General features: G+C 35.9%; 1 protein-coding gene and 1 long non-coding RNA gene across 3 annotated transcripts in view; both read right to left on the reverse strand.

Annotated features, from left to right (window-relative positions):
* The window catches only part of LOC149774884 (uncharacterized), a 38406-nt gene extending 36916 nt beyond the window's left edge, over positions 1–1490 (reverse strand). For both annotated transcript variants that reach the window (XR_016416687.1, XR_016416688.1), the window contains exon 1: positions 520–1490. This is a non-coding gene — a long non-coding RNA (uncharacterized LOC149774884). The remainder of the gene's footprint in view (positions 1–519) is intronic.
* Positions 1491–4665: 3175 nt separating this feature from the next.
* Positions 4666–27441, reverse strand: part of LOC149774885 (uncharacterized) — a 51164-nt gene continuing 28388 nt past the window's right edge. Inside the window, exons 7-13 of the mRNA XM_089944673.1 lie at positions 24048–24123; positions 23257–23378; positions 20668–20784; positions 14930–15037; positions 10459–10548; positions 5378–5437; positions 4666–4802 (exon numbers count right to left, since the gene is read on the reverse strand). Coding sequence (XP_089800799.1) covers positions 4666–4802; positions 5378–5437; positions 10459–10548; positions 14930–15037; positions 20668–20784; positions 23257–23378; positions 24048–24123 — 710 coding nt within the window. The remainder of the gene's footprint in view (positions 4803–5377; positions 5438–10458; positions 10549–14929; positions 15038–20667; positions 20785–23256; positions 23379–24047; positions 24124–27441) is intronic.

Consider the following 27441-nt stretch of genomic DNA (forward strand, 5'->3'; position numbering starts at 1 on the left):
GATATTAATCAGATATTGCTATTCATGGTCCAATTTGGTTTTGTAAGCATCCTCTAAATTTTAATAATAATATTTTTTTTCTAAATTTCTTTATATGTTAATAAAGAATTTATATCAAAATTCAAAACATTATTGTGGTCGTAAGAATTGTGCAAGGTAGATAACTATTGTGAGCTCAATATTTTTCCAAATATTTTACCTCCCTTGACAAATGCAACATACCTGAGAAGTAGGTATTTTAACAAGACAATAAAGTCTGTTACTATCAATAGTAATACAAATTTATCTGATAAAAGAAAATGGACACTATACCTTACACAAGATAGGATCAAAATCCCATGAAGCCACTGAGCCCATGAGTTCCATAAACCACCAGAAAAAGAATGCTTAAAAATGATCAACCTACCTGTAAGTGACAAGATCTATGTCATACAATGAAAGTTTTTAGGTTTTTGCAAAACTTATTTAAAAATGATGTAAAAGGAATGAGTTACATACAAATATCTGAAGCCAAATTACCATCTTCCATGTTATTTGTTGCAACTTGCTGCAGTTCTTCAGTGTGGGCCCCTTCACTGGACTGCTGTTCTGATGTCACATCATTCTGTTCCTGCTGATTATCTATCTTTAAAACAGTAGTTTCTTCATCAAGTGGGTCAGTAGGGTTATCAAGGACACTCCAGGTCAAATCTGAATATCCTTCCATTGACATTCCTCTCATTGTACCCTGTTCACTGGATGAGATCTCTGAAATGCATTCAAATTTAGTGATATGTTTTCATGTGTGTGTGTGTGTGATTTTGATTTTTAACGTAGCTTTAACAATTTTTCAGTCATACTGCTATGATGTCTGCAGTGTGGCAGTTTATAGTGATGTCTAGAACTGGGGCATCATGCCGCACACATGTAGCATGATGTCCCACCCAATCACATTATCCTGACACCAGGCCGACCAGTCCTAACACTAACCTCTTAATGCTGAGCACCAAGCGAGGCAGCTGTTAGTACCATTTTTATAAGTCTTTGGTATGACTCAGCTGGGGATCGAACCCATGACCTCCTGCATCCGAGGCAGATGCTCTAACAACTAGACCACTGGAGCGGTCGAGATATATTTGTAGAATCATTTATATGCAATAGTCATCAGATATCACTATGGTCATATATACAATGCTATTTGTCTGACCTGTCCACAAAAATAGGTCAGAAAGGCACAATAATGCAAGGAAATTCATGACCCAATTTCATATTTATGTATCATGCCTATATCAGATCTGCTGCAAATACAAAACATTCACAATGGTTTAACCTGTAAATTACAAAAGATTTTAGTTTAACTCATTTGGCCCCGATCCCATCTTAAGGTGAGATCCGGTTTCTGCATTCAATGGCCGATCCCGCCTGTAGTCGTGAATTGTATACTGCATTCAATGGCCGATCCCGTCTCCAGGCATGATGAAATGTGTTAGATACAACGTCTCTGATTGGTTAGAAACGGTTTATTCCAAGAACTAAACAACTATTAAACCAATCAGAAAAGATTTTACTTTCATTTTTGGAAATTTGAATTGTTCAGAAGCCAAGGGCTTCAGTTTGAGAGCGGTTTAACTACACATGTTCTGTTCATGAAAAATCGTAAATGATGGCGGATGGGAGAGTGATTTTTGATGAGAGCAAAAATGTGGCGTTTCTTGGGTTTGATCTTGAAAATACTGAGCAAGCTGAGGAAAGATATTTTCAGCAGTTGGATATTTTGTGAGATTTAGATTTGGACATAGAAGTTTCTGAGATTGAACTGTCCGAAGATGAGGATGCTGACAGCGATGATGATGGAGTTCTTGCAGATAAATGTTGCACATATTTTGTAAATACTGTATAAATAAGTTGTGAAAGACTTCGACAAATAGGGAAACAATTACATCAATATGTTGACATATTCATTTGAAATAAATGGTGAAAATTTCGTGGATTTTATTTGGATATAAGAAGAGGAATTAAGGTAAGAGTGAATGCATGTGCACGATATTTTCAAACAGGTAAAAACTATGGGGCACAAGCAGCTAGACACAGCTTTGTGCTTTTGAGGCATAGCAGCGGATATACTGAAAACAGTGCTGGGGCCAAATGAGTTAAGAAAAAGTCCCTGTGGCCAGCATTCACCTGGGGTGGTTATGAATGATTTATGGAACATCTTGGCCAAGCTCCAGGAAGACAGCATACTTTGAGGTTTGCCAGGAAGACAAAAATTTTATTATACTGAGATCAACCTGTCAACAACCACGTTATTAATGTAATAAAGGGAGGTCACTATCAGCAACTTTCACCTGGGGTGGTTTGCAATGATGCAAGGAACACCATGATCACAGCAAATCTACAGCTGGAGATGCGCCAGAAAGACTAAACATTTACACTGAGGTAAGACAAGTAGGTAAGACACTGTGACCAATATTTATTATACTGAGATCAACCAATGTTTAGTATGACTCAGCTGGGGTTTAGGGAATGAAGTGGTTCAGAATGATGCAAGAAACCCTCTGACCAACTTCCATGAACATTCCATGCATTCAGTGGCAGATTTGCACAAAAATTCAAGCTTGTACACTATTAACCTGATTGTGGATGACAGCAAAAACAATTTACACTGCTGGGGTATAGCATAAACCCTCTTATACTTTGTACACATGAACTAATAAAATATTTACATAAAAAAAGTGTGTGTGATTTAGAATTTTAATGCAGCTTTGAAATATTTTCAGTCATATCAATATGACGTCTGCAGTGTGGCAGTTTATAGTGATGTCTAGCACTGGGACATCATGCCACAGACTTGTGGCATGTCCCACCCAGTTACATTATCATGACACCAGGCCAACCAGTCCTAACACTAACTTCTTAAAGCTGAGTGCCAAGTGAGGCAGCTGTTAGTTCCATTTTTATAAGTCTTTGGTATGACTCAGCTGGGGTTTGAACCTGTGACCTGCATCCGAGGTGGATGCTCTAACCACTTAGGCCATTGGAATGGTCTTAAATTAGTAAATATAACAAGTCTTCAAAATTTTTATATTAATAGGTTCAAATTAATTCCAGGGAATTATGTCTTGCATGTTCCGTCTCCCCTTCTACTGCCTGATGCAAGGTTGTATCCATTTTTAAAAAAGTAAATCTGGACATCATCCCTTTTAAAATATAAAAAGGCGGTGTGCCAATCTGGTTGGAGTTGGGACCTTTGACAAGGACATAAAAAAATGTAACGGAAAAGGAAAACAACAAGAGTGCAACAGAATATATCCCTTTTTCACCAGTGTTAAATCATGAAAATTTAAATCCAATCACTCATATATCATTCCATAAAATTTGGAACAGCACTGAACGTTTTAACTTTGCTGTCACAAGAAAGTACAAATGAAATGAAAAATCTCCACAAACATTTCTGGTATAGACTTTTTCTTTAAAATAATAACAACTAACTGAAAGTCAACATACAGTTGAACATCATGTACAATATGGTAGCATATTACCATCATAAGCATCAAAGATCATGTACAATGAGGTGGATGTTATCATTAGTGTCATGTCAAATATTTAAAAATCATCAACAGGGCAAACATGATGTCCATCAAGATCTGCAGAAGCATTATGTGCTGATGACTTTGAGAGACAGCCTATTTGTATTGATGACTTTGAGAGACAGCCTATTTGTACTGATGACTTTGAGAGACAGCCTATTTGTACTGATGATCTTTTTATATTTGTACTAATGACTCTGAGACAGTCTATTTGTACTGATGATTTAGAGACAGCCTATTTGTGTTGATGACTTTGAGAGACAACCTATTTGTACTGATGACTTTGAGACAGTCTATTTGTACTGATGATTTAGAGACAGCCTATTTGTGTTGATGACTTTGAGACATGATACTCATGTACACACCTCTCAGGCAGATTAAACTTCTACCATGATACTTGTGTACACACCTCTCAGCAGATTATGCTTCTACCATACTGGCAGATTATGCTTCTACCATGTTGGCAGATTAAGCTTCTACTATGTTACATGTGTACATACCCCTGGCAGATTAAGCTTCAACTATGTTACATGTGTAGATACCCCTGGCAGATTAAGCTTCTACTATGTTACATGTGTACATACCCCTGGCAGATTAAGCTTTTACTATGTTACATGTGTAGATACCCCTGGCAGATTAAGCTTCAACTATGTTACATGTGTAGATACCCCTGGCAGATTAAGTTTCTACTATGTTACATGTGTAGATACCCCTGGCAGATTAAGCTTCTACTATGTTACATGTGTACATACCCCTGGCAGATTAAGCTTCAACTATGTTACATGTGTAGATACCCCTGGCAGATTAAGCTTCTACTATGTTACATGTGTACATACCCCTGGCAGATTAAGCTTCAACTATGTTACATGTGTAGATACCCCTGGCAGATTAAGCTTCAACTATGTTACATGTGTAGATACCCCTGGCAGATTAAGTTTCTACTATGTTACATGTGTACATCCCACCTCTCAGTCTGATTAAGCTTTTACTATGATAACTGTGTACACACCTCTCAGACAGATTAAGATTCTACTGAATGCATGAAACACTAATCATGCAACTGCACCTTTTTTACTAAGCGAGATTTTCTGTTTACATTTTATCTGCAAGCCAAGTCCCATTCATACTCCAACTTGACCATGTTATTAAACAGAGTGACACCAGATCCGTGTAGACCAGTATTATGAATGTGTCCTTCATCAGCTGCAGAAGGTCCTGAGGTATAATGAACTTGAACTAAAAAAGGAAAAAAGGTAAGTATTCCCAGAGAAATGTAACTTTGTCTATGCTATGTAGGCAGAAAAGATATTTCTTTTTTCTGGGATGACTGAATTCATAAGGTAGCCATATTTATTTCCTAAAGTTAGTATGATTTGGGATTGAAATAAATGCAAAAATTGAATAAAATGCATTACAAAGTTACTATGTTACAAAGTCAAACCTCTCACGCTGATTAAGATTCAAAAGAGTATATATAAAATACTCAAAATGCAACTGTTTCCATGAGGGCTGTTCCATTTAAACATACATGGTACCCTGGGAAGGCAGTTTTTAAAAAATATCTGCCAGGATACTTTGATTTCACAGATCTCATATTATCATGATAAGAAAATTCTAAATTTCATCTATGGGTGAGCACACCAATTCAAAAGTGCCTTCCCTGGGTCCCATAAATGTTTTAATGAAACAGAGATTTATTTAACTTAGGTTTGCAACGCGAGTCCCTTGTTGATAAATATTTGACACTGGCCATGTTGTATAGAGTGACAACAGATCTGTGTGGACTTACATTATTATTATTAAGTACTTACAGTGTACGAGTTTGTCATCACCTGAGGCTGTAGATAGTCCTGAGATCAAATGGTCTTGAGCTAAAAAAGAGAATTAATATCCAGTATTATCTGTCATTTTAAACATCATCTAATTTTCCTTTGATATAAATCTATAAAAAACATAATCATTTATGTACTCTAATTTTCTTAAAGTTGTAAATGAAGAATAAGCATAAAATTATAGTTAATATGCCTACCTATAGTTTTTCATACACTAAGAAAAAAATACAACCAAAAGTGTGCAAAATGTAAATACAGTACAGGTAGGGGAGGGTGTGATCATTTACTTAGTATAATTTTTAAATGTCATATATATGAAATTAAAACCAAGTCTTACGAAGTCTAGTAATCTCTTGAATACAGTAGTCACACTCCCCTTCAACCTATCTGGTAAACTTAATGTAGTGATCCCACCCACCCACCACACCTATGGTAATCTCAATATATTGAAAATAATCCCCCTCCCCACTTGGGTAATCTACTGAATATAGTGATCACACTCCCCTCCACCCCTTGGTAATTTCCTCAATATAGTGATCACAATCCTCTCCCTCCTTTGGTAATAGTAATCACACATACTTCCAGCGATCTGGTAATCTCCTAAATATAGTTATCACACTCCCCTCCACCCACTGGTAATTTCCTCAATATAGTGATCACAATCCCCTCCCTCCTTTGGTAATAGTAATTACACTCCCCTCCACGCCCTGGTAATCTCCTAAATATAGTGATCACACTACCCTCCAGCCACTGGTAATCTCCTAAATATAGTGATCACACTCCCACCCATTTATTTCCACACATCATTTGCCTGCATATAGTTATCAGTCCACTGCCTAAACCAAGCAGTATCATTTATTTGGTCCCTAAAATCCTATTTATTCCATATATGGTTTATTTGGAAATGTATAAAATAACACTATCACATTAGTCTATCTTCTGCCTTAACTCCCAGTCTGTCTTCTCATGTATTCTTTATTCTGAAAATCTAACTACTTTATGCCTGCATATGGACAAATCATTGCCACTATATTCTGACAGCAATGTTTTTTTTCTGTTGAAGCAAAACTAATGCTAAAAAAATGGGATACTTATTTTACGAAAACAAATATCTAAGCTATATTTTGACTAAAAATAGATTTTAGTTGTCAACTCAAGATTTTTAAATCTGTATGAACTTAAAGTGCTATATGGCAGGATGCTTTTTGTAAAAATGTGTTCAAATTCTGAAGATAGGTTTCTGAAAAGTCAATAGAGGCTTTCTATTTTTAATAACAGTGGCTATATTTGATGGCAGATCATTTGCAAAAATCGAAAAGCCTTTCATGCCAAATTTGGTTGAAATTGGTTATGTGAACTTTGAGAAAAAAGTCATAACAAATACTGAACTGAAAATTCATGACAAGCAAAATACCAGCTACAAACAAGAACAACTCCCTCCAAACACACTTTTTTTAGATTGCCTTTTTATCTAGTTACAAACCTGAACATTGAACATAATCTAACAAGAATACCTAATTGGTACATAATAATCAAATTGGTAATTTTTTATTACTATCCTTCTTTCACATAAAACACCCTTTCATCAGTTATATACTTGACCTTTTGAATCCAAAATGATTACATCTCCTTTCGCCTACATGAAACTCAACCACAAAATTTTGTCAAGGTAAACAACACAACTAAGGTCAATTTTATGGAACTATTTTTTTCTTTCTGTCTTGACGAGTGTGACCTTCAATCCCATAATTGTTATGTGCATTTCTCATCTTAAATGCAAGCCAACCTCTATGTTTGGTCATGGTTTGCGGCACAGTATTTGAGCTATTCTGTGGAAACTAATTTATTTCCTTCCGTCCCTCTCTCCTAGAACTTTTTACCTCAAAATCCCAAACCCACTAGGTGTCTTTAGTTGTCTCAATACAAGAAGGCTACAAAGTTTAGTCAAGGCAAGAGGTACATAGCTTAAGTTTTGTGAAAATTCTTGTCCCTGCTTTCTGTTCCTGAGCTTCAAGTTGTTGTTACCAAAATGAATTGCTTGTCTTGATTGCAAAACATCCTCAAAGTCTGATCAAAGCCAGTAATAAAGAACTCAAAATATCATTTAGAAAGTCTGATCTGAGCATGTAATAAAGAATTCAAGATATTATAAAGTCTGGTCAAACCAAGTAACAAAGAACTCAAGATTTATACAAAGTCAGGTCACAGCAGGTAATCAAGAACTCACGTTATCACATACAAAGTCTGGTCACAGCAGGAAATAAAGAACTCAAGATATCATGAGAAAACCATAATTCTTCTTTGAATCATTGTGACCAAGACCTTTCACTTTTGACCCAAAATCAATAGGTGTATTTCTTCTCTCAAACAAAAATCATTTACATAGCTTAGTCAAGTAACCTGTATACATGTCCAATTATTGTGTTAATGGTTTTCCTTCTGACAGTCACTGTGACAATCACATTTTAAGACCAAAATCAATAGGAGTCTTCCATACTCCAAATGCATGTTACTTACAAAGTTTCCTAACATCAGATTGTAGAAAAGTCTACAAACAAACAAAAATGGGAACTGATGGACAAACACATGGTTGACATCATAACATGTTTTGCATTATGGTGAGTGTATAAAATGTTAGATGTGTTGTGATTTGGATTTTTTAACGTAGCTTTAACAATTTTTCAGTCATATTGCTATGATGTCTGCAATGTGGCAGTTTATAGTGATGTCTAGCACTGGGGCATCATGCCGCAGACATGTAGCATAATGTCCCACCCAGTCACATTATCCTGACACCGGGCCGACCAGTCCTAACACTAACCTCTTAATGCTGATCGCCAAGCGAGGCAGCTGTTAGTACCATTTTTGTAAGTCTTTGGTATGACTCGGCCGGGGATCGAACCCACGACCTCCCCCATCCGAGGCGGACGCTCTAACCACTAGGCCACCGGAGCGGTATAGAATGTTAGAAACCTTATGCTAGGGTGTAGACAGAGATATAGACACGAACATAGACTTGGATGCCAAACTGATCATTATGTCAAGCTTACACTAAAACAGGCTGGAAAAAAAACTGACCTTATATCAAGCAAACCCTTGCTAATAAAGCCACTCACAAGACTTCAAACTGGTCATATTAAAAGGCGGTCTCAGTAATAAGGTGTATTAAATAATGATAGAAAAATCTGGTTCTTGGAGAAAAAAAATTGATTTGGGGTGGCCTAAAACAAGGGTGGTCATTATTTGTGGTATGCCTTTACTCCATTTAATATTACATTTCAATTGGGGGTGCCGAATGGTCTAAAGTGCATTATGGATTATTGCCATCTTACCTCTGTCTGCGTGGGTTCGAGTCATGGGCTCGGCCAATAAGAGTATGTGAAAAAGCTTGCCAGTAGCTTCTTGTGGGTCAGTGGTTCTTTCCAGGGGTTTTCCTGGATTCTTCCTCCACAATTTATACCGGCTGCCATGTATAGCCTATCTTGTACTGAAAAATGGCGTTAAACCCAATAACAACACTATTTCACCTGAATGATAAGGAATAAATGGGGTACTATCAAATAATAAACTTCTTTCATTAGCATTTACAAGTACCCATTAGCTGAGGTTTTACAATAGCACAGGCCAGTACCTACTAACTGAAGCTTTACAATGACATACACCAGTATATACCAAGGTGTTACAATGGCAAGTACCAGAATCTATTAGCTGAGATTTTACAATGGCATATACCAGAATTTATTAACTGATGTTTTATGAAAAGTACATACCAGTACCCATTACAAACCTGCCAACCTGGACGAGTCCATCTCAGTAAGGCTGTTGATTTTTTCCGTAAGTTTGACCAGTTTTCAGTAATGTGTAACAAAATACTATAAACTGTTATTGTAATGCTGGAAAACATTATTAAAAGTTTGGTATTTGGAATGTGCAGCGATGATAAACATTATGTTCAACTGAAAAGTTTGTAAAGTACGCATACTCTTTATTTACCACTAGTACAGTTGCATAAATTTTAGTCCCAAACCCTACGGAGCTCAATGGCGTGTTGTTATCTCTCAACTTGATGTAATTCCTTTTTCCATTTCACATGATGATGGCAATCTTATTTCCCGCCATGACTCGTACTCAAATTGGCACGTGATGTTCAATAAACATAACTGTGTCCCTTCCAGCTTATATTCTGAATATTCCTTTTTATTTTTCTTTGTTGATTATTAACACTTTTCAAGAGGCTTAATTCCCCTTTTGTTCTGTCTTAAACATTCATCGCATGCTGGACGCCATTTAAAAACAAATTCTAAGATCAACAGTTTGATCATGCAGATGCTTCGCATGAACAAATATGTGCAGTTTAAGGCATCAAATGTGCTGCTGTAAAGTTAGTCTGGTTCCCTGACCAATTTCACTACGTCTAATATGAAACATAGTTCCAAAGCAAACACGGATAAACACATTTTCCGGATTTTTCGGCAATGATTATTTTCCCGTAGTTTTTGCTTGTATGCCTAAGACCGTATTTTAAGGGTAAATTTTGTAAGACTGCCCATTAGCTGAGCTTTTACAAAAGTACAAGACCGCTCCGGTGGCCTAGTGGTTAGAGCGTCCGCCTCGGATGCAGGAGGTCGTGGGTTCGATCCCCGGCCGAGTCATACCAAAGACTTACAAAAATGGTACTAACAGCTGCCTCGCTTGGCGATCAGCATTAAGAGGTCAGTGTTAGGACTGGTCGGCCCGGTGTCAGGATAATGTGACTGGGTGGGACATCATGCTACATGTCTGCGGCATGATGCCCCAGTGCTAGACATCACTATAAACTGCCACACTGCAGACATCGTAGCGATATGACTGAAAAATTGTTAAAGCTACGTTAAAAATCCAAATCACAACAACAACCACAAAAGTACATACCAGTACCCATTAGCTGAAGTTTTACAACAGTTCATTATCAGTACAAATTAACTGAGGTTTAACAATGGCACATACCAGTAACTGGTAAGTGAGGTTTTACAATGGCATATACCAGTGCCCATTAGCTGTGGGTTTACAATAGTACATACCAATACCCTTTGGCTGAGGTTTTACAATGGCCACAGATCGTTTACTGCTGCCATTGCTGCTACCATACCCAGCACCATTGTGTCTGTAACCTGGAAAGCATATGTATTAATATAAACATTAAAAGTAAAGTACTGTAGTGCATGCATGTATTAGGCTGAATGGCACAAAGCTAAATAAGTTTAGGCATCCAAAATCAGGTTTAGTGGCACATGGCTTAGCATATTTAGCCATCCAAACTTAAGCTAAATTGCATCCAAATTTAGGCTTAATCACAAAATGTTTAGTTTGTTTAGGCATATAAAACAATAATAAAAGCAAAAGAAGAGAAAACTCCTTAACATGCAAAGTTATTATTTTAAATATACACTATAATCTTACAAAAAGTTTGTGACCTTCTAAGAACATCAAACACTGGTAAGGAAATCATAACACCTACCTCAACACAGTCAAACTAACTAAACTTGATCAAATCACAGAAATTATAATACATTAACTGGTCACAATCAGCTGGAACAGTAACATTAATGTAAATATCAATATTTTACTTTCTAACATAAAAAGGAACCAAATAAACTTTAATAAAATAGCAATCAGAATAATAGCTGTCGTTGATCCTTGCAACCATAGCTATTTTAATGAAAAGTGTAAGATTTAAGATCATTTTGCAATCTCATGTTAAATGATTTTAACTTTTGATCTATAAAAGACTTCATAGGAAACTCTGCCCTTTACTTCTATGTAATGTAACTATTAAGTTGATCAAAACTGGTTGTGGCAAACATGAGGGCTTGTATAATATAAACAAATTAAAATGTCAGCATCAATGACCTTGACCATTCCCTTATTACCATTAGAATTAATTGTGAGCCTTCCCTGTTCAAGTGTTGTCATCCTATGAAGTATGATAAAAATGAGATCAAGGAAACTTGACTTATCATTAAGAAATGCAACTTCCATTCTCAGCTTTAGTGATCTCGACTTTGGACCAAGGTGAGCCAAAATCAATGACTACTGTCTCTAGCCCCCGATGGATAATGTACATCACTACTGCTATATTCTCCTGCACCATGTGAGTGTGTGTTTGCTTGTGTGCATGTCCTCTAAGCAAAGAAAAGCCAAAAGGAGGCTTCAAGGTTATAAGAAAAATGAGTCTGAGACCTGGTGAAACAAACAAACATGTGGTGCCAAATTAGGGCAAACTAGCTGAAGACCTTAAAAGCAAAATGCAAAGGTAATTGGCTGTGAAATCTCTGTTAATAGGCTGCTTTCCATCTCAGAATTTCTTCAAAGTCTGTTGACTGATCATGAAAATAAAATTGTTTTAAGATTTCCTATTTTAAACATCTTCAGCCACAACTGAGGGCCATCAACATCGTTTACAAAAACTGAAAATAATTCAAACCAGAATGCTTTATGTCAAATCTTGTAAATGTCCATAAAGAAGTTCATGAGCTGTCATTAAAGCTTTAATTCTATCTGATGTGATTGTAGCTACATTGGATTGTGGATTAGCATAATAGTTACAGATGCAAATGACCTAAGTCTTCTATCAAATCTGATCAATCATATTAAGCTTTCTTTTGTTTTATTGACAGATACTGGTGAAATGATTTTTTTCTCCATTTTTAGTAACAGTGATCATTATTAGAGGGCAAATCAACATATTTTGAACAATTTCTGAGGAGCTTTATGCCAGGATGCTGTCATGTCGGGTGAAATTCTGTTGAGTACATTTGAGAAGAGAAAGTTGTTGAAACATTTTTCTAGTCTCAGTAATGCAGCAATAGATCCAGGATTTGCAATAAAGAAGTTCCCCTTCCCTTTTCCAAAAGAGCAGTAAACATTTACAGGTGATACAGCGACCTCTGACCTAAATACAAACTAATTATGTTTCTGCATAGAAAACTATTTTAGAGTATAGCTGTTAACTCAGCCCTTGCAAGAAGTTTTTAATCTTCCTCAATACATATTACTGAATATAAGAGTACATAATATTGCCAACAGCTTCTCAAATGGACTGTTATGAGACTACTCAACTGTACTGTACTGAGACTGAACTCAATTGTACTGTAGAGAAATAAATGTACTGTACCAAGACTGTACTAAATTGTACTGTACTGAGACTACTCAAATGTACAGTATTGAGACTGTACTCAACTGTACTGTACTGACACTGTACTTGAATATACTTTATTGAGACTGCACTCAATTGTACTGTACTGAGACTACTCAGATGTACTGTATTGAGACTGTACTCAACTGTACTGTACTGAGACTGTACTTGAATGTACTGTACTGAGACTGTACTCAACTGTACTGTAATGAGACTACTCAAATGTTCTGTACCAAGGTGGTACTCAAATAGACTGTAATCAACTGTACTGATGGAGGAATTGTACTGTACTGTACTGTACTGTACTGAGACTACTCAATTGTACTGCACAAGACAGTACACAAATAGACTTTAATGAGGCTGTACTCAAATGGACAGTAATGAGAGTGCATTAATTGCAGAACCAGTCTTGGCAAAATCAAAACACACATGTGCAAAGCTGCAATAGTATTAATTTCACTTTTCTTGTCACAAAGTATTATCACTGAATTATTCTTTTATTTCCCATGGTTTTAACAGCAACAATTTAAAAGTACAGGAGAAGAGCCCTTTCTTTGCATGATCCCCACCCCATATGCATGGCATATTATTGCAGAAGCTATCTACAACAAAAAAAATGTGTGGACCATATATCCCCATATCTTGGATGCAACACTGATTTCTGCCATACTGCACGGCAGATAGGCATCATCTGAAAAAAGCTGAAAAGCTTCATGCCAAGATGCTTCTGACAAACTTACTTAAAATCTGTTGTAATAAGCAGTATTTAAATAACTTTTATGTTAATTAACAGCTACCATGTTGGATGGCAGGTCAAGATTTTTTGAAGGAATTCATGCTTTGGTTGTCGAGACTAGAACATTTAAGTTCTTTCAGGTTTAGTGATGGTGGCCATAATGGATAGCAGGTCATTTCTGAACATCTTTATATAGGCCTTCTATCAAATCTGGTTGAGTAGTTTCTGAGAAGTCTTGTAACTATTTGCATTTTTTCTAGCAATTATTGCCATATTACATTGCAGACCAGCATCATTTACACAAACTTAGAGGGTTTTCATCCAAGGATGCTCTCTGCCATATTAGGTTGAAATGGCTCCTATAAATTATGGAAAGAGATTGATAATACTGTGAAAATATGCTTATGAATCGCACATAACGGATGTTGCATGATGGATGCTTCATATCAATGACACCATTCAAGCAAACTCCTTGAGGCTGTATCAGCATTAATTTAATGCCAAGCTACATATTGCACACACATTTTGGTCAGACCATCCATTCTGATGAAGCAGCTGTTGCAATATTATTCACATTTTTGTAGGTCACATGCTGCCTCATTTTAATTAAGAACCTATTTTATATAGAGTGAGAAATGCTTTTTTTAATTGTGAATATGACCATGCCTTAAAAAGAACTTGTGGCAAGCTTTTCATGATGGATGCTATAACAACCATGTTGGACATCTGATCAGCAGCATTTTCATTTTAGGCCAATTGGGTATAAGAAATCCTTGAGTATTATGCCATGACGATATTACACTCGATTCAGAAGATGCAGCTATCACAAGATTTTCAAGACTGCTATCATAGCAGCCATACTGGAGGTATGATCAGAGTCCCAGTCTTATTTAGAATGAACTACTTACAATATTGACAATCCCTTAAAGAGAACTGTGGCAAGATTTTCATGATGGATAACATGAAGTCTTTTAGTGAAAACCTCATGTCATTTCTACAATAAATTCAGAAATAACTAAAACAAGGTTTCCAAGCTGGCCACCATTGTCATCGATTGGAAGTTAGAACAACATTTTCATTCAAAGCAATTCAACATCATAAGAAATCTTCTAGCTAAACCTGTAAAGGAGAAGTACCTATAACAAGAGTTTTAGGATGGCTATCATATGGGAAATATTGGTGGTCCGACTGGCACCATTTTTTTAAAATGTAGGACCAACTAGATATCATGGTGAAAACCCACCACTGATATGGCCCTCTGTTTAGGTCAAATAATATTTCCATGATGTCTGCCAAAGCCAGCGATATTGTATATTAATTTAGTATAATTTCTATTTAGTTGATGGCTCCCTCCTATCTATATGTTAGGAATAAACCAAAAAGATCCACCAAATTTCACCAAAGACAGTAAAGTGTGAAATATGGGTCACAGTGACAACATCTGTTTAGTATTCATCAATATTCTTCCCCACCGACCAAGTTTCATTCCAGGAATAAAATAATACAATAACTTGATCAGGAATATATAACTAATATACATGAATGTACAAAATTAGCCCCCACATTAGCCCCGTCTCCGGGAGTAAGTCCTATGAAATGAATCTTGTTGATCTGTACAAACCAATAACTTCTTCTGGAGGTTGTGTAATATCTGGTCTGTTGTCAATGCTACTGCTACTACCACCACCAACATGATTGCTATTGTTGTCATTGGGCCCATGAGAATGATCTGAAAAGCAAATGCATTATATATAATGATAGCAACAAGTATCAGGGTAGTCAATATTTTTTGCAATGATATCAAATAAAATATTGTCAGCCCTATAATGTAATATCGCTGACATTAAAACCTATGATTAAACTTTGTGACTGTATGAATTCAGTGACACTTGAAACTGGTAAAACCAAGTTCTCAACAGGTGACACTGAAAAATGTGACAAGGCAGTGAATGCCATCTTTGTTTGATTACAAGAAAATAAAGCCAGGATTTGTATCATGATACGTCCTGTATTAGGACCTATGTATCATGATGCATATTGTATTGTAACCTTTGTATCATGATACATTTTATACCAGGACATATGTATCATAATACATTTTGTCGCTACTTTGGACATAACACCATTTTTTAGTACCTGACAGGCTATACATGGTAGAAAGCATATCTGATGGAGGAAGAACAAGGGAAAATCCCGGGAAGAACAACTGATCCATGGGAAGCTACTGGCAAGCTTCCTCACATACCCACACTGGGTGAACCTAAGAATGGAGCCCACACAGACAGAGATGTCAGTGATATGTAAAGGTGAGCACTCAAACATTAGGGGCCCCAATACATTTTTTATTGGGACACATGTATCATATTTATTTTGTATTGGGACCTATGTATCATGATACATCTTGTATCAGGATCTGTGCATAATACCTCTTGTATTGGGACCTATGTATTTTGATACATGTTGTATCAGAACTTACGTATTATGACATATCTTGTATCGGGACCTATGTATCATGACACATCTTGCATAGGGATCTAAGTATCATCATACATGGGGACATATCATGATACATTTTGCATCAGAACTTATACATCTTTCATTGGGACCAATGCATCATGATACGTCTTGCAATGGGACCCAGGAATGATACATATTGCATCATGAACTATGTATCAAGATACATATTGTATCGGAGTGTACATTATCCTGATACATATCACAACATTAGAAGCAATATACACCACTAACGTATTAGCATGATTACAAAATGTACTTATGAATTACAGGGGGTGAAAAGTTATTACACTTGCCCAATAAAAAATCTTAAACAGTTAACAACAACAATGTTAAGGCTGAAGATCTTAACAAGTTAAATGTGAAAGGTTGTTTTCTGGAACTTTTCTATGACCCCTCTAAAATATTTGTAAGCAAATATCCCTAGTCCGCTATCCCTGTGTAAGCATTTAGTAGTATTTTAAAGAGACAGAGTGAGCAATGGTATTGTATTAGCTTCATCAAAACTAATAGAAAGAAGCTACCAATAGAACACATTGACATTTATTTAACAAACTCAACATTATTCTTCACAGAATATTCTTTCAATGAAACATAAATACTGGTCCACCCTAAATCAACGCTCAAATAGGTAAATGACTACAAAATACACTCAAATGTACAAAACATTTTACTTGTGAATTTGAGCCCTACAAGTGAATTTCAACTCCAGCATTATATATTTCATTCCGTTTTTAAGTTTAATGACCATACAGAATGTCTCAGCATGGAAAAATCAAGAAATGTCAAATGGTTCTAATAATAGTGTGATCTGAGATATTTCTGCGGGTATCATTTTTTGTGCTTTTGTTTGTGCATTCATGCATACATTATAAGGTGTCTTCCAGAAATATAATTTCCTGCAATTACGTTTGTCAAGGATCTTTAAATAAGTGATTTGTAACAGCCATAAAATACACCTAAATCAGTACCCCATGAATAAAATACACCTAAATCAGTACCCCATGAATAAAATACACCTAAATCAGTACCCCATGAATAGAATACACCTAAATCAGTATCCCAGGAATAAAATATACCAAAATCAGTACCCCATGAATAAAATATACCTAAATAAGTACCCCATGAATAAAATACACCTAAATCAGTACCCCTGAATAAAAACACCTAAATTAGGATGTCATGAATAAAAAAAACACATAAATCAGTACCCCATAAATAATATGCACTTAAATCAGTACCCCATGACTAAAAACACCTAAAATCAGTACCCCATGACTAAAAACACCTAAAATCAGTACCCCATGACTAAAAACACCTAAAATCAGTACCCCATGAATAAAAGTGAATATACAATGCTTTTCACAGCTTCCATAATTATGCTACATAATGAAAAAGCGATATTCCTTTTCTGTTTATTTAACTAGATAGTAAAAAGTTTATCTAGTCTGAATATACCTCTCCATTTGCTCGTACAACCCTACCGATTTAAAAAAAATGAAAAACATAAATGAGATGAAAAATGCACAGAACTTAGTTCATTGATATATAATTTATAATCTTACTGTGACCAGGGAGGCCCTAACTGGGTCACAGTCTGCACCTTTCATCCTTAACTGACTTTCCATACTAATACATCAAAATAGTGTGTACACTATGGGCGTTTCTATTTTCCTTAAACATCATAGAGATGTAGTTCATCCTATTCAGTAGCTGTTGGATAATTCTGTAAATTACCATAAGATTAAGAGTTGAGATTTATAGCCCTTTGCACACATGTGCATAGAAACTACACCACTTGTTAAATCCATGTAAAAGGCAAATTTGTAGTTATCATTCTTTTCCTTTGCTCAATTCAACATTGTAAATATTGAAAGCAGATGACTTAGTATTTTCCTTCTACGTGTAGTCATATATTTACTCCTACGCTGAAAATGGACTTGTCCAGGAACTTAAAATGACTGGCAAGCACTGTCATCTTTTACACTGAAAACTTCCAATTGGAATGAAACACGCACACGATAACTGTGTTAGGGACCCCCGGGTCATAATCAGGTTGGAAACTATAAATCAATGAATGAACTAAGTTCAACACATTTTTTATCTCATTTATGCTTTTCATTTCATAAATTGGTATGGGGTACAAACAAACGAGGAGGTATATTCAGACTATAACAACCTGAACACTGATGTTAATCTATGGTGTCACTGACAGAGGGGTGCATATATACAACAGTGATCACCTTAATCTATCGTGTGTGTGATTTGGATTTTTAATGCAGCTTTAACAATTTTTCAGTCATATCGATATGATGTCTTCAGTGCAGCAGTTTAAAGTGATGTCTAGCACTGGGACATCATGCTGAAGACATGTAGCATCATGTCCAACCCACTGACATTTTCCTGGCACCCGGCCAACCGGTCCTAATACTAACCTCTTAATGCTGAGTGCCTAGATTGGCAGCTACAAATACCATTTTTATAAGTCTTCAGTATGACCCAGCTGGGGCTCAAACCCGCAACCTTCCACATCTGAAGCAAATCTATGGTGTCATTGGACAGAGAGATGCATAGTTACAACAAAGATCACCTTAATCTGAATTGATTATTTCAATTGGTAACAAGTTCCACAGTTGAAATATGGAGGGAAAAATGACATTTTAAAGTGTCATTCAGTACAAGGGAGTTCGATTAGTATTTGATGATTGAGTGGTGTAGGTATCATTGTTAGCAACATAAGGCTGAATTATATTTTTTAAGTAATTTGGAGGAAAACCAGTGTACATTTTAAACAATTGATTTAATCTGTGCTAATAGTGTTGGTGATTCAGGCTATCCCACCCGGTTTCCTCATATAATAATGCCTGAGTCACACTCTTGGTAGCACCTGCTACTATTCTCATCACTTCCAAATTAATTCTTCCGAGTCATGCATAGTACAATTATCCAGATACAATCAGCATAGTCAAATGCGGGAAGTATAAAAGATTTATACATTCTTTAAAAGAAAACCAATCCAATCTATAATTTAAATTCTTGAAAATATTAACTTTCTCCCAAGCCTTTCCAGAAAATGAAGCATCACAAGACAGTATAATACCTAAGTGCTTATGCTGGAATACTTTTTGAATATCTTTACTGGATATATTAAGTGGTTTAGGATGGTTATTTGAATATCTGTACTGGACATAAGTGGTTTAGGATGGTTATTTGAATATCTTTACTGGACATAAGTGGTTTAGGATGGTTATTTGAATATCTTTACTGGACATAAGTGGTTTAGGAAGGTTATTTGGATTTTGCTTTTGTGTTATGAGCACTGACTGTTTTGTGTGGGTAAAAAGTCACTAGCCAAAGATGGGACCAGTCCTGAAATTTTTGAATGTCAGAATTTAGAATTTGGCCAGCCTCCTCTGGCTTTTCAACAATTATATATAGTTTAGTATCATCAATGAATAGTCTTAGTATATGATTGTATTGTTGTTATTTTTGTAGGGTTTAATGCCAATTTTCAGCATACGACAGGCTATACATGGCAGTCAGTATTAATGGTGGAGGAAGAACCTGTGAGAACCCCGGAAAGAACCACCGACCCACGAGAAGCTACTGGCAAGCTTTCTCACATACCCATATTGGCTGAATCCAAGACTCGAACCCACGTAGAGGTGAGATGGCAATGATCCATAATGGAGAGTGCTTTAGACCACTCGGCCACTCGGGGATATGACTGTATACCATTTACGATATCAATTATGTCTGCTAAAAAAAATAATGGTCCAAGGATCAGTCCTTCAGGGACTGCTGATTTATAGATTGAAAATTCAAGAGTCAGGAATTCATCACAACTCTTTGTTCTCTAAATGACAATTAATGTTCTAATCAACAGTAAACTACCTCAAACATCAATCTTCTTAAGTTCAAAAAGTAATCTGGAATTCAAAACATGATCAAATGCTTTACTTATATGAAAGAAAAGTTTTAACTTCCTTTCCATGATCTAGTGCTAAACAACTCGTATCATAAATATGTAATAACTGATTTGTTGTAGAGTCATTGAGAGTAAAGCCTGATTAATTAGGTGAAATCAAGTTCTGTTGAACAATATAATTATGCAAATATTTGTAGACACATTTTTCTGTCTTTTATCTGTGGACCCTGACACTGGAAGTTGTTGTTGTAGGGTTTAACGCCATTTTTCAGCACTTGACAGGCTATACATGACGGGCAGTATTAATGGTGAAGGAAGAACCCAGGAAATCCCTGGAAAGAACCACTGACCCTCAAGAAGCTACTGGCAAGCTTTCTCACATACCCACATTGGCCGAATCCGAGACTCGAACCTACACAGACAGAGGTGAGATGGCAGTCATCTGTAATGGAGATAGCTTTAGACCACTCGGCCACTCGGGGCCCCGACAATGGTAGTAGAATAGCTGCTTCTATATCATAAAGGTAACCTAACATGTATGTAAAATACACTATTCTGTGCAAGGTATACTATTCTGGGGCAAAATACACTATTCTGTGCAAGGTATACTATTCTGGAGCAAAATACACTATTCTGTGCAAGGTATACTATTCTGAGGCAAAATACACTATTCTGGGGCAAATTACACTATTCTGGGCAAGGTACACTATTCTGGGAAAAATGCACTATTCTGGGCACAATATCAGTGGGTTCTTTGGGAAAATGGTTATAGTTAGGTGCTAACATTGTGGCAAGGCAAAGTCAACTTTGCTTTCATGGTTTGAGAGAAACTGCAGTCAAAAATATACATTTCACTACTTAACATGACCCCTGTCACAGAAAAGCACTTTAGATGAATCTTGTTGATCTGTACAAACCAAGAACTTTTTCTGTAGCTTGTGTAATCACTGCACTATCTGGTCTGTTATCAGTATCACTGCTACTACCACCACCACCATTACTGCTGTTGTTGTCACTGGGCCCATCAGAATAATCTGAAAAGCAAATGCATTAATGGCATGTAATGATACAGCAATGTGAATCAGGGTAATCAACAAAGTTATTATAATATGCAAGACTTAAAACTTAGATATATTTGTAATTGTATGAATCCATTGCCACCTGAACTGAGGGAAAACTAAGTTTTTCTAATTTCTTACAATGTATATATTGTAATTTAATTTTGTCATAATTACTGCTAATTTGTATAACGAAATATACTTGGCATTTATTTAAATGTCTAAAAATCAAATAATACTAAAGTGTTACTGAACAGTGACAAGAAACTGAAGAGCATATTTCGTTTTGAGGAAAACAGGATATGTATCATGATACATTTTGTATCAGGGCCTATGTAACAAGATACATTTTGTATCAGGGCCTATGTAGCAAGATACATCTTGTATCAGGGCCTATGTCAGTCAGGGCATTTGCCTTAATATGGTTAGCTGCCTAATATATAAATGGCATTGCAGTATATGGACTCAAAAGCCTGCCTAATAAATAACTGGCATTGCAATATGTGGACTCCAAAGCCTGCCTAATATACAACTGGCATTGCTGTATGTGGACTCCAAAGCCTGCCTAATAAATAACTGGCACTGCAATATCTGGACTCCATTGCATGTACATTACCTGTCTTTTATGCAAGCCTTCAATAATACGCAATGCCAAGTCCAACAATAATGAAGATGCCATATTTCAAGATCGCTTGGAACACTTAGTGATCTCTCTTGTAAAAGCCTATATTCTTACTAAGATTAGGGACTTCCACTTCAAAAGAATCTGAATGTGTCTAATGACCCTAAACAGCTTATTATATACCCATCCTGTGTTGAACAATTCCCTATGTAGGTACAAACACAATAAATTTATTGTGCTAAAACCATTACTTTCATTTTCATCTTTGCCATAACTGTGACCTCTGACCTTTTCTTGTCTTTAGTTTCACCCCAACTGAATAGCTTTCAACATGTTTGGTAGCGATCTCCTGATAATAAGATCATATTAGGTTTAAAAAAGTGTGCACTGTGTGGTAGTTTCTTCCCTGATAGTGTTTTCTTTGTTATCTTTAAGATTTTGATAGAAATTGTGCAACACTGATACCTAGCAACAAACAGTTTTCTATCAATTAATTTAGTGCATGCATCAGGTTTCAATTTCTGTAAATGAACAGGAAATACCAAAGTTTTGTACATGCCTTGTGCTCTTAATGGATGATTCACATATCAGGCCAATATTTTGTACATGCCTTGTGCTATGTGTTTGTTTTGGTTTTTTCAGCATAGCTTTAACAATTTTTCAGTCATATCGCTACGATCCCTGCAGTATGGCAGTTTGTAGTGATGGCTAGCATTGCGGCAGATTTTTAATGCAGATATCACAGTTTTTACTGCTATGGAGTGTTCTATAAACCAGAAAAGGACAGTGTCTGGTTGTTGTTGACATTGACAGCCTTCCATTTGGTTTGAAATGACAATGTTAGGAGCTGCCTAGTGATCGTTAGGTTAGAAACTGTAAATTTTTGAATGAAATGACTGAGTTCTGTGCATTTTTTAAAAAATCAGTAGGGTGCACAAACAAATAGAAGGATGAGTAAATACTGTACTTCTCAAATCAAGACCTTATGAAATTTGAAAAAATGTGTGCGTGTGTGTGTGTGAGAGAGATTTGGATTATCAACATAGCTTTAAAAAAAAGTTCAGTCATATTACTTTGATGTCTGCAGTGTGGCAGTTGATAGTGATGCCTAGCACTGGGGCATCAAGCTACAGACATGTCACATTATCCTGACACCAGGCCAACCAGTCCTAACACTAACCTCTTAATGCTGAGCGCCAAGCGAGGCAGCTATTAGTACCATTTTTGTAAGTCTTTGGTATGACTCAGCCGGGGATCGAACCCAAGACCTTCCACATCCAATAGGGACACTCCAACCACTAGGCCACTGGAATGGCCTTGTGCTTTTAATGGATGATTCACATATCAGGCCAATGTTTTGTACATGTCTTGTAATGTTAATGGATGATTCACATATCAGGCCAATGTTTTGTACATGCATTGTACTGTTTGTTAATGGTTATGGCAGTCTTATCTGGCAGTAGATCAACATCATTTTTATAAAACTGAAAGCCCTATATGTCAAAATCCTCTGTCGAATTTGGTCAAATTCTGTTGGGCACTTTTCACGAAGAAGCCAGGTCCCCGAGTGGCCGAGTGGTCTAAAGCGCTCTCCGTTAAGGATCACTGCCATCTCACCTCTGTCTGTGTGGGTTCAAGCAAGAGACCCTTTTCTTGACGCAAGCTTTTATTTGAAGAAAAAAATAAACTTTAACACAGGTTAATCTAGGCTGTAGACAAAAAGATACAGACTACTATAATGAGGTTCTGCCAAGGAAGGTTTGTCTTACGCAAAGGTACAGCAGGCTGAACTGTACTTTTCAATGGTTCATCATGTTAGTACTAACCAACAGACTGGTATTCTCTGTTCCTTTTGCTCTTCCAACAATAAACTGCAAGACCTGCTATGCATGCTGGGATACCCACAGCAGATACGACTATGATTATGATTTCGTACTGCTGGAGGCTCCTAGAAATACAAAGTTATAACATGGATTAAAAAGATATCTCCACCAAAACTGATGGAACAATATACACATCTATAGTTCATAACATCTATCAAATATAAAGTTGAATATTGGTAAAAACAATGAAAAAAATAAAAAATAAGCTGACACTGCATTTCATACAATGACAGGAACATGTTCTTCCTGTGCAAACTATTTTTCAGGTCTCACAAGCCAAATAAAACGCAGATATTAAACATGCAGAATCTGCAAAATTGTGACGATATATCCAGATAATAACAGTAACCATGTCACATGATTACAAAACTAACACTGCAACACAGAGATAACAACAGGAAATTATAGTATGTTTTGAATCCTCACTACTATATCAAACACAGTATTTATTGTATTGCATGCCAAAAGTAAGATGCATATCATTGTAAGTAAATAAACACCCTATTTTTGTGATATGTATTTGTGTCATGGCAAAGTAGGCAATGAACAGGTCAATATCGAACAGGATTAAATATTATTCTAGAAAACTTTACTAGATCAGAATCAGCTATGTAAAAACATAAATTATGGTTTCACAAGGTTATACCAATTTATCAAAACATGCAATTTTCAAACTAAATTTGTGATACATATTTTTACACCACACTAATGCAACTAGATAAGTACACAATTACCTCTGTTTCTGGTCCGGTACAAGCCTCGTTCCATTATTATTCACGGTTAGCAGTACCTTATCATTATCATCTTCACCTGGGAAATAGAAAATGTAATTTAGTTGTTTATCATCATATTATTTATTGTTTTTATGTAGTACCAAATTTTACTGAATGTTATGTTTGCTACAACACATGAATTTAAAAAGCAATAAACAAAAAGAATCTGTGACACAACCCATAAACTCAATTACCAATGAACATGCACAAATTTCACTTTACTTTTGTTGTTGTTGTTGTTGTAGGGTTTAACGCCATTTTTCAGCACACGATAGGCTATACATGGCGGCCAGTACTAATGGTGGAGGAAGAACCCGGGAAAACCCCAGAGAGAACCACCGACCCACGAGAAGCTACTGGCAAGCTTTGTCACATACCCACATTGGCTGAATCCGAGACTTGAACCCATGCAGACAGAGGTGAGATGGCTGTGATCCTTAACGGACAGTGCTTTAGACTACTCGGCCATTCGGGGCCCCCTTTACTTTTGTTATTATCATTCTAATTGCATATATGGTGCATATATGCATCATTTTATTCAATCTCCTGCCAATCACCCCAACTAGAGTAACAGATAAAAGTGCTACTATCATTGATCATGTCTACATTTATACTAATAAACCTGAAAACATAAGTGAAATTAAGTATGCACTGAGTGACCACTACCCAGTATGTATAACTAGACATGTTCTGAAATCATCTAAAAATGGTCAACATATTGAAATACAATACAGGAACTTTAAACAGTTTGATGATGAAATGTTCTTAAATGATTTAGTTTGCAAACCCTTCCAGCTGATGTCAACACTGCCTTAGACAAATGGTATCGGATGTTCAATGCAGCCTTAGACAAGCATGCTCCAATTAAAACAAAAAGGGTTAAACACCAAATTAAACCTAAGTGGATTACCCCTGAGATCAATGAGGCTAGACACCTAAGAGATAATTTCCACAAGAAAAAAGACCTGAAAAGCTATAGAAAGTGGAAGAATAAATAGATAAGGCAAAAAAGAACTACCATAAACAGGCTACTGATGAAAGTAAGAGTACCAAGATATTGTGGAAGCATGTAAAAGAGCTGAACCCACCCGCGAACAGTTGTCTTCTTCCTAGACTTAAGCAAAATGATGATATAGCAAAATCTGTACAAGACATTGAGGAAGCATCTAAAAGATAAAAGAACTGAATCCACCTAGGAACTGTTGTCTTCCCCTAGACTTAAGAAAAATGATGATATAGCAACATCTGTATAAGACATTGTGGAAATGTTCAACAATTTCTTCATAATCGTCTCCAGTAACAGTATTCAGAACCAGACTAACATCCCAACTGAACTTGATGCTCTTCTACTACTTATAAGAACTAAAATTCCTGATGATAATTATTTTTCAATAGCTAATGTTAGTGAAGCTGATGTTTTTGATATGCTAATTAAGGTGAATATTAATAAATCCTCTGGACTGGATGGCATTGGTCCACAGATTCTTAAAATTACTGCGCCAGTAATAACAAAGTCACTAACGCATATCATAAACTTAAATATGCCTATCTTTAAGAAAGGAGAAAAGGAGGATCCAGGAAATTACAGACCAATATCAATTCTACCTGTATTGTCAAAATTATTTGGAAAGCATGTAGCCATTCAGGTCTAAAAAATTTTTAAACATACTCTCTATTTCATAAAGAGCAATCAGGATTTAGAAAGTACCACTCATGCCAATCAGAACTTACCAAATTAATTGATATTTGGCTGAAGGAAATGGACAAAGGACATACGACTGGGATTGTTTTCCTTGATTTCAAGAAAGCCTTTGATATTGTTGATCATGAAATTCTGCTGCAAAAGTTAAACAGTTATAGGTTCAACAATCCTTCTTTAAACTGGTTTAGATCATACCTAAACCAAAGGTCTCAACAAGTAAGCATTGGCAATATTAGCTCTCAAACTCGCACTATTCATTCAGGGGTCCCCCAAGGCTCAGTTTTAGGCCCTCTCCTCTTCCTTATCTATATCAATGATCTACCATTAAATAATGAATCTTCAAATACAGATTTGTTTGCAGATGATGCAACCTTGTATACATCTAGTTCTGATACTGAAGTTATCCAAATGAGATTAAATTCAGACTTTATTAGAGTCCAAAACTGGGCACAACAAAATAGGATGGTAATTAATAAAGGTAAGACAAAATTTATGTTTTTGGGGACATCACAAAAGCTACACAAGTCAGGGAACCCAAAACTATCTCTTGCAATAAATAATCATCCATCAGAAAATGTCAAACATGAAAGGCTTGTAGGAGTGTCTGTAGATAATAATTTATTATGGAATCAACATACTGATAAGCTTTGTAAAACACTGTCATCCAAATTTGTCCTTCTCAGCTGGAATCAAGAAATATTTACCTATGGAAACTAGCAATCTATACTACAAGTCATATATGGGGAAACTGTGCTAAATCTGAGCTTGGCAGGATTTATAAACTTCTGAAACGAGCATCACATGTAATTTTAGATGCATCTGTTGATCATCCCTCAAAAGCATTATTTACAGAAGTCAAATGGTTCACAATAATTGACAAGATAGATTTTCACAAGGCAGTTCTTTTATATAAATATCTATATGGAATGTCACCAGAGTATCTTCAGGACTTATTCAGGCCTTTTTCAACGCAATACCAGTTGAGATCAATATCACATGGAAACCTAATACCAAAACCAAGAACAGAGCAATTTAAACAGAGTTTTCAATACTCTGGTTCAGTTCTGTGGAATAAGCTTCCACTACATGTAAAATCTGCTGAAAATATTAGAGTATTTAAGAAGAGATATCATGAGCATGTATGTGTTTCTAATAGACAATGGAATTTAGTATTTTAATACTAAACATGTTAAAATAAACACTAATTATTGCTATCTTCATATAATGTGCATTGCTATACTCCTTAAGAACACCTCAAGGGAGAATAGTCCTTGACTAATGAGTCACCCTCTATAAATAAAGCATTATTATTATTATTATTATTATTATTATTATTATTATTATTATATAAATACTAGTTTGGAAGCACTTATTTGGATTGGGCTCAAAAAGTCTGTATTGTGCTGAAACAATTCAGCATGCATAGATGGAGCAATTACAATTAGAAACAAATCAGCATAGATTACAAGGTCAAGTAAAAACATTGCAACACATCCAGGGTTAAATTTTGACATTTTGTAAACTATTTAACCAGAAGACTGCAAAAGTAAGTCCAAATGAGTGATGTAGTAGAACACCAGATTTATACAGTGTTTGTAAATAAGAAAAAGGCACCAAATCAGACATCTAATAAGCAAAACATAATTTCCATGC

The sequence above is a fragment of the Sinohyriopsis cumingii genome, unplaced genomic scaffold (assembly GCF_028554795.1).
Source record: "Sinohyriopsis cumingii isolate HCF-2022 unplaced genomic scaffold, ASM2855479v2 utg000127l, whole genome shotgun sequence".
NCBI classification, from domain to species: domain Eukaryota; kingdom Metazoa; phylum Mollusca; class Bivalvia; order Unionida; family Unionidae; genus Sinohyriopsis; species Sinohyriopsis cumingii.